Source organism: Emiliania huxleyi (genome assembly GCF_000372725.1).
Source record: "Emiliania huxleyi CCMP1516 unplaced genomic scaffold EMIHUscaffold_31, whole genome shotgun sequence".
Lineage (NCBI taxonomy): Eukaryota > Haptophyta > Isochrysidales > Noelaerhabdaceae > Emiliania > Emiliania huxleyi.
In genome coordinates, this window is record NW_005199684.1 from 632,486 (window position 1) to 648,057 (window position 15,572).

Genomic DNA, 15,572 nt, shown 5'->3' on the forward strand with positions numbered 1-15,572 from the left:
AGCGTCGACCGCACGGCCTACTCGCCCAAGTACTCGCTCTCTTTTATGTCCCACCATGCAGAGCGCATCTCTCTCTCTGTTGTGCGAGGCGTGAACCGCGCCATTCGCTCTCACCTGGCAACCCTGTCTGCACGTCTCGCGCGCGCGTGAACAGGCTCCAGGCCCCAAATGACGTGTGAGTGTTAGATTTGTTTGGTATTGCTAAAAATCTCTCTCTCAAACTCCCTAACGGCAAAGCCGCTAGCAGTTGCATTAAATTCCCAACCCCTGTCGAGGGCTAGTCTTGCATCAGTCGAGTAGAAGGATCTGACCTCGGCGCCGAGCAAGTTTGGCCGCCAGCAGTCGGCACCGCTGTCATTTTTCTGTGGCACAGCCGACCTTGGAGATGAAGCACCTTCTGGCAAACCTCTTCTTCGCGCTGCTGCCTCCGTCGCGGCACACCGTGAACCGACATGGAGTGATCCGGTGCAGCGCACCGCCGCCCATCCCATCCGTGGACGTCAAGGCTCTGACGGTCGGCACCATCGTGGCCGGCCGGGTGCTCGGCGTCGGCGAGGACGGGAGCTACGAGCTGGACATTGGGACGGGCAGCCCGGCGACGATGCCGCGGTCCGAGTCGGCGCTGCTTCCCAACGCGACCCGTGGCCGCGTCCCAGGCCAAGGTGTGTGGCCGGCGCCGGGCTTTTCCCAACCGGCGGCCTCTGATGCCTCCCCGCCGCCTCGCTAGGCTACGCCGACCTGAGCGCCGGCGAGGTGCGCGAGGCGCTCGTCGTCGGAGTTGCCGGTAGCCAGGTCAACGTGTCGGTGGCGCGTGCGCAGCGCGCGCTGGCGTGGCGACGCGTCGAGTCGCTCCACCGCGCCGACGTGTCCTACAATGCGACTGTCATCGCGCTCGCCGACGCTGGCGCGACCGTGGAGGTGGAGCGGCTCCCTGGCTTCGTGCCGTGGTCTCACTGGCAGCTGCCGGAGGCGGCGTGGGCGGACCGGAAGGCGCTGCTCGGCTCGCGCCTCCCCGTCAAGTTTTTGGAGGTGGACGCCGGCCGCAACCGGATGGTTGTGTCGCACCGGAGGCGAGCCGTACCCCAGATGCGGATTGCAGATCGCTGTAGCATTCCGACTAGCGCACGAGGCGGCACGTGCTCAGACGGTTCGGCCGCATCGCAGCCTCATTCGCTGTAGTCGTAGCGCGTCCTCACGCGGTGCTCGGAATGCACTGCACGAGACCACATCCCCGAGACCACATCCCCGCCCGCCAGCCGCCCCTTCAGCGCCCGCGTGCTCTCCCGCGCTAGGCATGCGGTCCAGCAGCGGCTCGACGAGCTGTCGCCTGGCCGGCTGGTCTCTGGCAGGGTGGCGAAGCTCGTGCCCTTCGGGGCGGTGGTGCGGCTCGCCGACGGGCTCGAGGGGCTGCTCCACGTCTCGCAGGTCTCGCGGCTGTACGTGCAGAACGTGAGCGAGGTGCTGACGCGTGGCGAGGAGCTCACCTGCGTCGTGCTCAAGGTCGACCTCGCCGACGGATCGCTAGCGCTCTCGACCAAGATGCTCGAGTCGCGGCCCGGCGAGATGCTCGACGACCGCGCCGCCTTGCTCGCCCGCTCGAGCCAGATCGAGGGCCGAGTCGAGCTCCGGCAGTGACGAGTGAGACACACAGTCACGGATGGGAGAAGGACACCACCCGGGAGGCGCACCTGCAGAAAAAAATGATCTTGTGGACCAGCGGACGCATCGCGATCAGGGCATGTAGACCCATAGCACTGATCAGTGTCTGTCCATTCGAAATCGAATTTTTGAGATCAGCAGACAGCACCTGAGTTTCACTGTTTTCACTTCGTTTATCTTTTTCAAGATACTTAGATAGAGCAGCCTCTAGCCAGCTCAGCCAAGAGGGCTCACCTCGAGGCGGGCGGTATGGCTGCGGTAGTGCGTCTCCAGCCATGTCTACCAAGGACCGTCGTATAATATCGGCGACTCTTATGTTAACCGCGACAGCCCCGACACACGAAGTGCGAATTATCGAGGCATATACACACAACACAGCCGGCCGCGAACCGCCGCCGCCGACTCAGAACTTCATCTGTTCGGGCTTGACGCCCCTCTTGAGGTTCTGCTCGCGGCTCTCCCACGGGCGATAGTCGACGATCGTATCTCCCGCCGAGGAGCGCATCGTGCCATGCTCGTCGGTCGTCCAGCTCACGTGCAAGTCCACTGTGGCGCCCATCACGCCGCCCATCCAGGAGACGTGGGTCGGCACGCTCTGGTTGCGCCGGCTGCCCGGCGCGACCCCAAAGGGCGCCGTTCCGTGCGCCTCGCCCCACGCCTTGGTGGCGCCCACCCACTCTGGGTTGGACGCCTCGGGGTACTTTCCGTTGAGGTGCTTGTCGCGATTGGCGCGCCGGTACCCGTCGGTGTACGCGCCCCGCTGGCCGTACAGCGGGTGCGCCGCGTCGCTCTGCCACTTGAGCCAGCACTCGCCTGGGGCGGAGGGCGGCGGGCTGGCTCACTCCGCCTGGCCCACGAGGCGACGCCTCCCCCTGCATGGGCGGCGGGAGACCGAAGAGGTGCGTGTTGCCGTTGTCGGCGGACCAGCAGTGCGGCTTGTAGCAAAAGACCCACGAGTTGCACGGCCGCTTCGGGGACTTCTTGGCGTGCGCCGCGCACGCGTCGCAGCAGGCGGCCGCGCTCGCGACGTGGTGGCCGCGCCCGTCCACGACCGCGTTGCCCTGCGGGTCGCTGTGCGGCTCCTCGCCGCATTGCGGAGGCGTCGTCACGCCCGGGCAATCGGACGGGCACGACGCCGTCGACTCGCCCGGGCCGCACGTGCTGTCGCCGCACACGGCGGCCGCCACGGAGGCGGCCGGTGGCGGCGGCGGCGACGCGGCAGGCGGTGGCGGTGGCGACGCGGCTGGTGGCGTGGCTGCTGCGAGCGGGCGGGCCCGCGCGGCCGGCGACGCGGCGGTGGCGCTCCCGCGCGCCGCCGGAAGCAGCGTGAGCAGCGGGCCGCTCGAGGCAAAGACGAGGATGAGGGCGAGCGTGGAGAGGACGAAGCAGAGCCACGGCCGCCTTGTCATGCCGCTCGCCTTGGAGGCCGCTGCCTCGGCGAGCTGCTCGACGGCCGCGTCGACGTCGACGGCGGCGGCCATGGATGCGGGATTAAGTCGGCCGCCCGATGAGCGCTGGGGTGCTGGGGAGAGGAGAGAGCTGGCTAATGCACACGTCAGTGCACACGTCTAACGACGTCTAGGAATCCTAATGCCACACGTCGGCGCCGGCCACAAACAAAGGGGGTTCGACTCCTCAAACCGGATGGGGGCTTCAAGTCGCACAGCTCTCGCGAGCCGCCGCCCGCCGTCTGTGGCGACGCGCAGAACATCAACAACGCTGCTCGCAACATGTCATTGGTTTCCGGTGTCCGGAAAGCAGAACCACAGCACAGCTCTGTCTGTCAGCTGGCTCTGTTGCACATCACTCCCAACACTCCTAGGTGGAGATTTCAAAGTGCGGTCGGTGGACCAGTGGCCTTGTTGATCAAGCGGCACTATGCGAGCACCTTTGGTGTTCCGAGACAAGAGAAGTGCGCTCGTATTCACTGCATCACTGCTGGGCTTGATTCACGGATTGACGACGTTGTCTCTTGGCGAGATTGGCTGAGTCCACGGAGGGCCACTATGTCGCGAGGCAGCCCGTGCTGTGCTACGAACACGAGATTGAGCGAACGCTGCCCTCAAGACCGAAGGATATCTTGACGGAGTTCAAAGGAGACTTTCGCAGATGCCGTCTACCGTACTGGCTGGCGCAGGCGAAGACGTGAACGGACTCTCATCTCTCTGGAAAGCACTGGGCCGATATGTCCTGGTGGGTGTTGTGGGTGCTGCGCGCTTTAGCCTTTAGTAGACCCTGCAAGCTCTATTGGCTCTCTGAATCCGTTGCTGGTGTCTGCGCGAACCGCGCGCCGATCGCCGTTTCATTCCTCACATACACCTCCGAGTTTTTGTCGAGATTTACCACACGCACACGGTGCTCGGTGGGTTCTGCCGCTTCTGGCTTCTGCATCGTCTGGGTTGTGGGTACGTCGACATGCACCGCACGCACAAAAATAAGTGAGAAAATACGACGTATAATTTTGAGTGAGATTATAATACGAGTGGCCTGCAGCTGTGGAGCTCGAGTGGCCTGTGGTGGACCGCTCGCGCCGGCTATTCTTCGAGCCTGTAAAGCTCGCTGTACTTTGCTCGGAGGTAGTCCAGGAACGGCTTGGGCGAGACGGGCTCTCCGGCGATGCTTGTAAGCAACGCGTCGGGGGATGCATGCACCGACCCCACTGCGTGCACCTTCTCGCGGAGCCACTCGCGCAGCGTGCCGAACCTTGTGCGCGAGAAACAGGTGACGGTGTGAATGCGGCAGCGTGAAGTGCACTCCGGGCTTAGCGTGGACCGAAGGGTCTCGAATACAGCCGAGCGAGTGCCGTCCAATGCTGGAATACGCATCTCTGGTCCAGCATCTAGGGCGCCGCACTCGCCCCGGGCAATCTGCGCCTCGAGCGCGCCCGCGCCGAGGTCGGCCTTGGCGGCGTTGTAGATCTGCACCGCCATGATCGCGCCGAGCGTGTACGACGGGAAGTAGCCGACCGCGCCAAAGGACCAGTGGATGTCCTGTGGGCGGGGAGAGACCCGAGATCACTCGAGATCACTCGAGATCACCCGAGATCACCCGAGATCATCCGAGACGCGTCACCCGAGAGGAGAGGAGCCGAGAGGAGAGGAGCCGAGAGGAGAGGAGCCGAGAGGAGAGGAGCCGAGAGGAGAGGAGCCGAGAGGAGAGGAGCCGAGAGGAGAGGAGCCGAGAGGAGAGGAGCCGAGAGGAGAGGAGCCGAGAGGAGAGGGGCCGAGAGCAGTCGAGGTGTGGCGAGGAGAGGGGACGAGAAGCCCGCGGGTGTCCGACGCCATCCAGGCCCTCTCGGGCCCTCTCGTGGCCGACCTGCAGGCAGCCGCGCGCATCGTCGGGCACGTGTACGCCCAGGTCCTCCTTCATGCGCCTCACCCAGTAGGCCGGCACCTCCGCAACCTCCATCTCGCCGCGGAAGAGCGCGCGCTCGATGTCGTACCTCAGGATCACGTGCAGAGGGTACGTGACCTCGTCCGCCTCGACGCGGATGCAGCCGGGCGACACGCGGTTGTACGTGCGGAAGAAGTCGGCCGCCGTCGCCTCGGCGGTGAACGGGAAGCGCGCGTGGAAGAGGGGCGCCGCGAACTCCCAGAACGGCTTGGACTGCAGCACCATCCGCTCCCACAGCAGCGACTGCGACTCGTGCACGCCCATGGAGAGCGCCCGCGAGGCGGGCAGCCCCAGGCCCTCCTCCCCCACGTCCCTCCCCTGCTCGTACAGCGCGTGGCCGCACTCGTGGATCGTCGCGCCTACTCTCGGCGCATCTCGGCGCATCTCGGCGGATCTCGAGAGTGGCCCGCTCACTCTCTCTTGTGGATGGTCGCGCCGAAGCCCTCCGCCCAGTTGGCCGAGTATCGCGTCGTCATGCGCACGTCCCGCGGGCCCGCGCCGCCGGTGAATGGGTGGGTCGACACGTCGAGCCGGCCGGTGTCGAACGAGTAGCCCATCTTCGCCGCAACGTCGCGGGAGAGCGCCGCCTGCGCCTCGGTGTCCCACTGGTCGCCAAACGCGAGCGACGGGTGCGGCGCGTCGACCGACGGGTCGGAGGCCTACAGCCTCGGGCAACCTCGGCTCCTCCCGGGAAATCTCGGATCATCTCGCGTCGGCAGACGAAGCCGCGGCCTTCTTGGCGTTGATCGCCTCGAGCAGCGGCACCAGGCCCGCGCGAAGCTCCTCGAAGATCTCGTCGAGGCGCTCTGCGCGCATGCCGCGCCTGGGAGGAAGAGCACAGGCGGCATGAAGACAGGCGAGAAGAAGCAGGCAACGCAGTGTGGGGTGGGTAACTCGGTGTGTGCTCTTTTCCGGCGTCTAGCATGCCGCACTCAAACGCGTCGAGCGCGCCGTCGTACGGCTCGCTCTTGAGAGCCGGCCGCGTGACTGCCGCGACCTCCTTCTTGAGCTCGAAGATCTCGGTCAGCTTGCCCGCGAAGAGCGAGAAGTCCGACGCCTTGCGCGCCGCCGCCCACGCCTGGTTCGCCTCCGACTCGAGCTGCGCCTCCTTCTGCGCAGCTCGGAGGACTTGCGCGCCTCCTTGTCAAAGGCATCCACCGCGTCGCGAATGTTCGCTCGCACCCGGACGTCGTCGAAGTCTTCCTCGCGGCCGCGCACGCCGTCGATCGCCTCCCTCATCTCGGTGCCAGTCGACTTGTCGTGGAGGATCTTTGCGAGAGCCCCTTTCTGCTTGGCGCGCGAAGCAGCCGCCCCGGGAGGCATGAAGACCTGCTCGTCGTAGCCGAGAATCCCTTGGATCTCGCTCAGCGCGTCGACCTCTCGAAGGAGGGCTTTGAGCTTCTCGTACGACTGGGTGGGCGCAGACGCGCCACAAAGCGCGATGCGGCTGCTGCTCACAGGCCGCAGGTGCGCCATGAGCACCGAACGGCCCGCCAAGGCGCTCACGGAGGAGGCATACACGTTCCACATGGAGTAAGGTGCACTAACGCGAAGAGGCACACAGCGAAGAGGCACACAGCGTAGAGGCACACAGCGGCCGCCGCGCGAAAAGAAGTAATCGGTGCCGTGCTTGAGCAGAGCACTTGATTGTAGGTATATTGTTGGCAAATCAAGACACAGAGCTCACACAGAATCACAGCGGGAGGAAAGCGGCGAGTCGCAATTCCAGGGGTCGTTGTGGCGGGCCACCCTGTCCAGAGAGGCATGGATGCCAATCTGGGGTCTCTCGACCGAGTCTATGATAGGGTCGATTCCGCATGGTACGGGACCCCTCGATCGTCTCGCCCACCCTCACTGGTGTGTTCATTGGGGGGGGTCATGACAAACACGGTACAGGATCGAGGTGCACGCTGCAGAAGCAGTGCCGTGGTCCCCTCTCTCCCCGACGGCGATGGCGGTGTGACCGATCGAGCTACAAGAGGAACTTGTTCAGCAGGATCCGAGTTAGACCGGTGCACTACCTCACTGGGCCTGAGACCACCGGAACGCTTCTCGTCACCTTCTCGGGTCCAAGTGCTCTTAAACGCGGCAGGCCGAGAGCTCTTTTTGGAGATCAGACCTTTCGATGGTTCATGCTTTCTAACTATCGGCTATCATGCTTCATGACACGACACGCGGTGGTGGGAGCTGGTGGAGCTGTCAGCTGATCGATCCAAGCGGGTGGGGAGTGGGGGCTGGGCATGCAGGTCCGCCAGTCGGCCCGGCCTCTGACAGATAAGCCTCTCTCAGGATCTCAGACACCCCTCTCAGGATCACAGCACCGGCGGGGGGGCGCCTCAGGATCAAGCACCCACGGCAGGGTCTGTGGGGATCAGCAGACCTTGAGGGGGCGCGCTGAGGATCATAGGCCTGAGAGGGGTGCTGTCAAGATCACAGGGCTGCAAGGGTGGCACTCGAGATCAGAGCGCCAATATAGGTGCAATACAGATCAGCGGCCGGAAGTGGGCTCAATAAGGATCATGAGCGCCGGAACGGGTGCAATAAGGATCACGAGCGCCGAAATTGGTGCAATTGACATCATGAAACCGTCGCGCGCCCAATCACGTGCGCTGGACCGGGTCGCTCATGCGCGTCCAAACGCTCATGCGCTTGTCGCTGGGAAGTGGCGCCGGGCTGGCCATCGGCGCCGCTCGCGCGCTCGGCGCCGCCGAGGATGGCAGTCGTGACGGCGGCCGCAGTATTCGGCGTAGACCGCGCGCGCAGCGCGCTCCGTGTTTGCCTTGAGGAGCGCAGCGACGAGTCCGTAAGGAGCGGCCCCAGCTTGCTGGGTGCGGCGCCGCCGCGCGCCGTATCGAGAGACTCTGTCGGGGCAGGTTAAAATAGCGCCGCAGGCTCCCCGGGCCGTCCGCGCACAGACCACAAAACCCTCATGATCCTTATTGCACCCGTTCGGCGCTCATGATCCTTATTGCACCCGATCCGGCGCTCATGATCCTTATTGCGCCCACTTCCGGCCGCTGATCTGTATTGCACCTATTTTGGCGCTCTGATCTCGAGTGCCACCCTTGCAGCCCTGTGATCTTGACAGCACCCCTCTCAGGCCTATGATCCTCAGCGCGCCCCCTCAAGGTCTGCTGATCCCCACAGACCCTGCCGTGGGTGCTTGATCCTGAGGCGCCCCCCCCGCCGGTGCTGTGATCCTGAGAGGGGTGTCTGTGATCCTGAGCCGCCCCTGCCCCGGCCTCTGACGTGGTGCTGCCGCTGCATTCGCTGAAGAAGAGAGGTGCGACTTGATTGGAGGCACTGCGAGGGTGGGGAAGGGAAGGTTGGGCCGGGCCGTGAGGGGCTGATGGCGCTGGCCAGCGCGGGGTGTGAGATGTCGTCGTCGTCGTATACTGCTGGCCCTCGCCCTCAGTTGCCAGGGCTGTAGGCTGCAGAATTGGCGTCTGTGGCGTCTACGCAGGCTCTGCAGCGTGATGGCTGGCGGGACTGCGAGGCCGGCGGCAGCGGAAGGAGAGGCTGGGCACGAGCCAGGAACAGGCTGGCCAGGTCCGCAGGTGGCTGCGCTCGGGCGAGGCGCGCGCGCGCATGGCAGGCCGAGCAGGCTCGGCATATGGTGAACCCCCGAGGTCGCGATGCGGTCCCGCTTTTCCGCGATCATTTCGTCCGTCCAATCCCATGTTCAGCGTTTTTTGAACCGACGTTCTTCGTCCCAGATTCCGTGGTTTTTGCACGGTATTCGGATTTTCGCTATTTGGTCGTGTGGGTGTGATTCCGGGATTAGTCAATGGTACCGCGTCGGCGACGCGGGCGCCTTGCGGGCAGAGCCCTTAGCCACCCTTTGTCTTGCGCGGTCAAAACTCCCTGCCACGGCCGGGACTGCCGCGGAAACGCAACACAAATCTCTCGGAAAAGAATTTCTGGGCGGCGCCCAGTGTTGTGCGGGAAAGAAACCCACATCGCGCGAGACTGCGAATGAGATAGGAGAGTCAGACGCCCAAGGGTGGGCGACGGCTAGCACACCACACTCCTCTCCTTAAAATCCCTGTGAGCTATGTGGGGCGGCGTGCCGTCGTCCTCCCATTTCCTCCCTTGGTTTTTCGGTTTCTTTCTTTCTTTTAGGTGCGGCCCAGTGTTGTGCCAAAATAATTTATGGCAGCTGCCTCGCACAAACACAACGACAACAACGAGACCACACAAGCAAGGCCTGGCCCTGGGGCTTGCTTGCTGGGAAGCAGGAGCGAGAGAAGAATTTATTTAAGTGAAAACAACTCTCTCTCACAGCAGACAGGCTCGACACAGGTGCGGACTGGCGCGTGCTAGCACTATCACAGGCAAACCACCGGAGCCAGAATAATAGGATGAATCGGGCGCTAATTCATGGCATGCGCCATGCCGTGGCTTATGCGACATCTGGGACGTACGAGTGAGTGTGGTCGTCGGGTGGAGCCGTGGCGATTAAGGTGCGCTCGCGACCGTCGCAGCCGTCACCTGCGTGGTGATAGCGCGGCTGCGGCTCGACGTGGTGACGGGGCAGCACATGAAAGGTGCATGTGCACGCCGCGCAGTCCAGCACAGAGCTGCAGCCCGCACTAGGACGCGGACGGCGGAGGCGACGGCGGCGGCGGCGACGGCGGGGCAGACGGTGGCAGCGGCGACGGTGGCAGCAGCGGCGGAGAGACTGGTGGGGCCAACTGCCCAGGAGTCTGCAGTTCTAATCTTTGTCCTGAGCCCAGTGTCGTGCGAGGGAGCTTAGTTGTAAAATTCTAATCTGAGTTCGGGTCCTCTCGAGTGTCGAGACAAGTGGACCCGATGCCGATCGCCCATTCACAGACAGCACACAGGTCATCGCTCCCGGTCATCGCTCATCACACTTGAATCCCTCGCTTGTCGTGGCGCCCGCGGGCGCGCCATACAGGAGCGAGGAGGCCCGGTGGATCTACTTGCAACTTGGATGACGGGGATGGTGGCTGGAGTCGATTTTATTTATCGGCCTCCTGCTAGCGCGTAGCTCGGAGAGGCTGCGGCGAGAGAGAGGGGCTGGGGCATGGGCCTGGGGCGACGGCCGTCCCGCTCCCGGTCGGCCTGCGCCGCTTCGCCCTTCGGGGGTGGGTGGACGAACGTTTCAGCATTCAGTCCATCCATCAGGGTTGAGGGGACACATCTAAAAGGCATCTAAAACCCTCGCCGCGACACACACGGAGTTCTGTGTCTCTATACTTCCCACAATCGTGCACTCTCTCCCCCCGTGCAACCCGCTCTCGAATATTGTTGGTTCAATGTATCGTGACCGCGCGCGCGCCCCTCTCGGCAGCACGACCCACCTCAAGGTCACAGGGGTCCCTCAACCGATCAGACCTGATGCTTCACCATCACCGATGTCGACGACGACGCCTCGCCCGGCACCGACACCGACACCGATGACGACGCATCGCAGCCGTCAATCGCGCGCTGCGCCGCCTCGGCCGGCGTGCAATTGACGACTCGGCTGGCAAGCTTCGATCGCTCAATGTTGCCGTCGTCGTACTTAACGTCAACGGTCCCGTCGTGCCGCAGGCTGAGGATGCGGCACGGGAACCAAAGCTCGTCCGCACCCATGCCCCACTGGGCGAGGGCGGGTTGGTCGAGGCAGAGGTGGGCGTGCGCCTTTGCCTCGCCTCCAGAGCCGTCGCGCGCCGCAGGCTCACGAGTCTCCGCAGAGCTGCGGCTGCTCATGGCGAACACCCGGCTGAGGCCGCCAAAGCTGCGCCTCGCGAGGCTGGTGCTGCCCCCGCCAATGCCACCGGAAATGAGGTCCCCCGCTTCGGCGATGCTGCCCGAAACGAGGAGGTCCGCCCGCGACCGAGCGGGGGTCGCGCCGAGGCGCTTTGCCAGAAGCACGAGCGACACCTATGAGTAGGGACGCCGTCACGAAGCTCGATGTGCGCAAAGCGAGCTGTGGGGGAGAGGGCGCGCGCCTTGCGGTGGCGCCCGGGGAAGCACGAGTTTGCCAGGTCCTTGTAGAGTCCGCCGGCGATGAGCTCCTGCGGCATTGGAAGGAGAGGGATGCAGGCGGAGGGGAGGCTCGGGATAGCCGTCACCGCGAGACAATCGCTCCTGCGGCGTGGTTTCGAAAAACTTGGAGAAGGGGCAGCCGCCGAGGTCCAGGGCGTTCTCGTGCGCCATGACGATCTTCAGCCTGTCCTCGCGCGCCTGCTTGACCTGCTCGGCCAGCCGCTCATCGGTGACGAAGCTGTCCTCGTTGAGGTAGAGAAGCATGTGCGTCGCGTTGGCCGGCCGAGCATCGGTGGTGGAGATCGTGAGGCCGTTAAAGGCGTCGGCGATCTCGTTGGCCAGCTCCAGTGCGCCCGCGTTGGCCGGCGAGGCCCAGAGCGTACACCGTTTGGCAAAAACGAGCGACTGGCTCTCCGGCTCGCCCGACACGTGGAGCGGGAGGGAGGTCTTGTCACTAAAGTTGGGCGAGCAGAGGAGCACCGCCTAGGGTGCTTCAAGTGGAGTCGGTCGGGAGAGAGGGACTGCGAAGCGGCTGGCTGTGGCCCACGGCGCCTCGGCGATGATCTTGAGCGAGATGAGCTGAAATTCTGCAATGCGATACCAGATCGTGAGCGGCCAGTCCTTGTCAAAGATGTCGGGCTGCAGGTCCTCGGGGCACTCTGCGCGCAGCGCCTGGAGCGTCCCGCCGCCCTTGTCAGGGTCCGCTTCTTGGACGAGGACCAGCGGCTTGTCCTTCTCGAGCGACGAGCGGATCTCTCGGAGGCAGTTCTGAGGCGCGGGAGGCGCGGGAGGTGAGGCCAGAGTACGGCGGAGGCGGGGTGGGAGGGAGAGACGCGCCTTGGAGCGGAAGTAGCCCCTCGAGAGGAAGAAGAGGATGACTTGCGAGCGCTGGATGTACTCCTCGAGCGCCCCGATGTCTTCGAGATCATCTACCTATGAGAGCACACCGCGATGCGTCAGAGGGGCGGTGTGTAGCTTCGAAGCGGTGCTGAGCATCTGCGCGCGTCGAGAAAGATCTTGATGCCCGGCAGGAGCTGCTGGAGCTCATTCTTGATGACGGCGACGGCGTCCTGACCGGTCGACCTATTCGGAGGTGGTGACTCTATACCGGCTTCCTGCTCCTCTTCTCCCTCCATAGCTGTGACTCACCAGATGTGGCTGTTGAAGAGGTGCCACGTGAGGCCCATCCCGACGCTCAGCTCGGGGGGCTGCTTGGTCGAGACGAGGCGGATCGTGGGGATCTTGGCGACGCGGCGGGCAGCGACGACGGCGCCGATTGAGAAGAACACGAGCACGACTGCGACGAGGCCGATCATCGTGTCCACGATTACATTGAGATTGCCGAAGCCGAGGACATCGGCGGGATCTACTCCCTGGTACCGCTCCTCGATGCCGAGGAAGATGGTGGTCCAGTTGGTGCCAAGGAAGAGCAGGAGGAGCACGAGACTGGTGGCAACGGCTAGCACATCATCGCCGACCCGCTTGTAGGGGCGCACGACGGCGAGCGCGACGGCGTAGCACGAGCAGATGAGGGTCGCCACCACGAGGCGAAGGAAGGCGTTCTTCTCCGGGATCAGCAGCACGAAGCCCGTGAGCACGAGCTTGCGCGCCAGCTCGATCGCCTCCCACCAGTACCAGGTCTTTTCGTACTCCCGGTGGAGGAAGGCGGTGGCCCGCGTAAGAGCATTCGGCGTCTTGTCCTGCAGCGACTTGTAGCAAGCGGCGAGGAGCGACGTGAAGAGGACCAGCGAGCCGACGGGCCACAGGACGATGAGACCGATGGCGAGGTCGGTGATGGGTCCGTGATCGTCGGTGCCGCACTCGACGCTCGCGTCCTGCCGCATGTAGGAGACCTGCCGCAGGGGCTCGTTTGGCGGAGAGACGGTGTAGGCCTATCAGCAGAACGTCGCGAGGACTGAGGGGTGCGGTTGTGAGCAACGGTAGTCATCGGCTGTGAAGGGCGCCTGGCACGACCAGGAGCGGAAGATGGAGGCGCTGATGGAGGGCACAAAGCAGAAGATGAGCACCAAGCCCGCCGGAGTGAGATCGAGGAGGCCGAGGGCCGCCTCGGCGTACCACGATCTCTCGCGCGGCGCCGGGGCGGCGCGCCAGAGGTGGAGCCGCAGACTTATTCCCGCGACCATTAGCAGCGCGATGAGGGCGATGGGGGAGAGAGCGATGGCGAGGAGCCGCAAGTCGTAGCCAAGGCACTGCTCCGGCAGGAAAAAGCCAGACCAATCGATGGAGACCGCCTTGGCCAGCTTGTCCGTCCAGCCCGTGTACTTCGGGGGCAGCCGCGCGGAGTAGGTAGACGACAGAACGGTGCAGATCTGGTAGAAGCCAAAAAGGATCTTGACCTTGGCCGTCATTCCGCCCAGGACGTAGTACTTGACGACGCGGTCTGCAAACCGGAGGATGGGGCCGATGTAGGACTTCTTCCGCCAGTCCGTCATGCTGAAGCAATACGCCGCCAGGCCGCACGCGACGCAGAGGCCGAGGACGAGGCCTACGATGCGACCCGCAGCAGCGCCGCGTGCTGCGCACTCCTTGCACTCGTCGCCGTCGACGAGGTAGTGATTCTCCGCGGCGCAGAGCTGGCACTCGGGGCCTTTGAAGTCCGAAGCGCAGTACTCCGAGCCCGCCTCCGCCATCCTGCGGCCGCGAGAGGTGCCTAACGGCTCGCTGCCGGCGCATCGCCTCTTGCCGGCGTTGTCATCGCCGCCAAAGAGGCGGCACTCTGTCAGCACGGCGGAGGAGGGGCTGGCGCGCCAGAAGCCGCGTCGGATGACGAGGGACGAAAGGGTAGTGTTGTCTGGGCATGTCGCGTTTCGCGGGCAGGGCTTGCAGTACTCGGTCGGGGATTTGAAGATGTCGTCTGGGTCGGCCGAGGGGTCCTGCAAGTAGAAGCCCTCCTTGCAGATGGAGCAGGTGACGTCGCCGCTGCCGCTACCGAGGGGATAGGGGCAGAGGGTGCACTGCGAGAGGCCCTCACTCGCCGCATAGGTGCCCGACTTGCACTCCTCGCAAGCGGTGGTGGAGGCTGCGTATTTGCCCTTCGAGCACAGCTCGCACGCGGACATGTTGGCCGAGGGGGCGATGCTACCTGGAGCGCACGGCGTCTGCTCGGTGGAGCCGGTGGTGGCGAAGTGGCCCGGATCGGCGGCGGTGCACTCGCCCGCGTCGGTGAGGTTGGTGGCGGTCGAGTAGGAACCCGCGTTGCAAGGCAGCGGCGCTGCCGCGCCCGGCTCGCAGTAGCTGCCCTCCAAGCACGGCAGGCAGCCCGTCGCACCCTTGTCGTGCTGGTAGGTCCCACCCTCGCACGGCTCGCACTTGGGCTGCCCGGCGAGAGCGGTGAAGGTGCCCGGCGCGCAGTCGGTGGCTTCATCAGAGCCGGTCGGGCAAAACGTGCCGGCCGGACAGGTGACGCAATCGTCCGAGCTCGTCATGATTAGCAGAGAGGCGTTGATGTGCGTCCCGGCGGGGCAGGGCAGTGGCGCAGAGACGCCAACGGGGCAGTAGCTGCCCGCCTCGCAGTTGCGGCAGGCTGTGGCGCCCGTGTCGTTCTGGTACTGTCCTGCAGGGCAATCCGTGCATTCGCTGCGCCCGGGCTCGTCGCCAAACGTCCCGGCATGGCAGCTCCTGCACGTCTCGCCGCTATTTGCGCCGGTGTCTGGGCTAAAAGTACCGCGGGGGCACTGCTGGCAGTCGGCGGACGAGCTGCTCCCCTCCTCCTCGTTGTACGTTCCCGGACGGCAGGGCGTGAAACCGCCGCCGCAGGAGTCACTGCCGGTGCAGTAGCCTCCCGTGCTGCAGAGCTCGCACGCCGTTCCACCTGGGGACCCGCTGAAGGTGCCAGTGCCGCAGGCCGTGCAGCTCACGCTTCCACTGAGATTACTCACCTCGCCCGGAGGGCACAACAGGCACAGAGCGCTGCCGGCGGCCGCACTATAGCTGCCTGGCTCGCAGTCGATGCAGCTGGTCGCGCCGGTCTCGTTCTGGTACGAACCTTCAGTGCACAGCTGGCAGGTAGCGCTGCGCGCGCCGGAGGTGAAGCTGCCATCGCGACACGGCGTCTGCTCGGTGGAGCCCGTGGTGGCGAAGTAGCCCGGCGAGGCGTCGGTGCACTCGCTCGCGGCGGAGAGGTTGGTGGCGCGCGAGTAGCTGCCAGCCTCGCACGGCAGCGCCGCCGCCGCGCCAACAGCGCAGTAGCCGCCCGCCTCGCACGGCTTGCACGCCGTCTGCGCCTCCGCGTCCTGGTACGTGCCGGCGGGACAGGGCGTGCACTCGCCCTGCCTGGTCTCGTTCGTGTACGACCCCTTGGCGCACGCCGTCTGCTCGGTGGAGCCGGTGGTGGCGAAGTGGCCCGGCGTGGCGTCGGTGCACTCGCTTGCGGCGGAGAGGTTGGTGGCGCGCGAGTAGCTGCCAGCCTCGCACGGTAATGCCGCCGGCGCGCCAGCAGGGCAGTAATGGCCCTGCTTGCACGCGTTGCACTCCGTCGCGCCGGCCTCGTCCTGGTACGACCCGCC

General features: G+C 64.9%; 4 protein-coding genes across 4 annotated transcripts; 1 reads left to right on the plus strand and 3 right to left on the minus strand.

The window, feature by feature from the left end:
• Positions 1-385: 385 nt before the first annotated feature.
• EMIHUDRAFT_427188 (hypothetical protein) lies at positions 386-1,972 on the plus strand (the record flags this gene model as incomplete). The annotated part of the gene is made up of 4 exons (XM_005774645.1): positions 386-641; positions 728-1,070; positions 1,293-1,655; positions 1,869-1,972. The coding sequence occupies 3 exons, from the start codon at positions 386-388 to the stop codon at positions 1,633-1,635; spliced, it is 942 nt and encodes a 313-aa protein (XP_005774702.1). The 3' UTR covers positions 1,636-1,655; positions 1,869-1,972.
• A 90-nt stretch (positions 1,973-2,062) lies between these two features.
• Positions 2,063-3,140, minus strand: EMIHUDRAFT_207458 (hypothetical protein; the record flags this gene model as incomplete). Its single annotated transcript, XM_005774646.1, has 3 exons — positions 2,063-2,472; positions 2,552-2,720; positions 3,015-3,140. The coding sequence occupies 3 exons, from the start codon at positions 3,138-3,140 to the stop codon at positions 2,063-2,065; spliced, it is 705 nt and encodes a 234-aa protein (XP_005774703.1).
• Positions 3,141-4,113: 973 nt separating this feature from the next.
• Positions 4,114-6,582, minus strand: EMIHUDRAFT_463699 (hypothetical protein; the record flags this gene model as incomplete). Its single annotated transcript, XM_005774647.1, has 7 exons — positions 4,114-4,362; positions 4,513-4,649; positions 4,975-5,416; positions 5,467-5,711; positions 5,785-5,875; positions 5,985-6,163; positions 6,235-6,582. 7 exons carry the CDS (start codon positions 6,580-6,582, stop codon positions 4,194-4,196), a joined length of 1,611 nt encoding a protein of 536 aa, XP_005774704.1. The 3' UTR covers positions 4,114-4,193.
• A 3,822-nt stretch (positions 6,583-10,404) lies between these two features.
• EMIHUDRAFT_463700 (hypothetical protein) lies at positions 10,405-13,112 on the minus strand (the record flags this gene model as incomplete). The annotated part of the gene is made up of 6 exons (XM_005774648.1): positions 13,011-13,112; positions 12,196-12,938; positions 12,051-12,129; positions 11,569-11,979; positions 11,171-11,529; positions 10,405-10,864 (listed from the first exon to the last, which is right to left on the minus strand). Exons 2-6 carry the CDS (start codon positions 12,888-12,890, stop codon positions 10,405-10,407), a joined length of 2,004 nt encoding a protein of 667 aa, XP_005774705.1. The 5' UTR covers positions 12,891-12,938; positions 13,011-13,112.
• Positions 13,113-15,572: the final 2,460 nt, after the last annotated feature.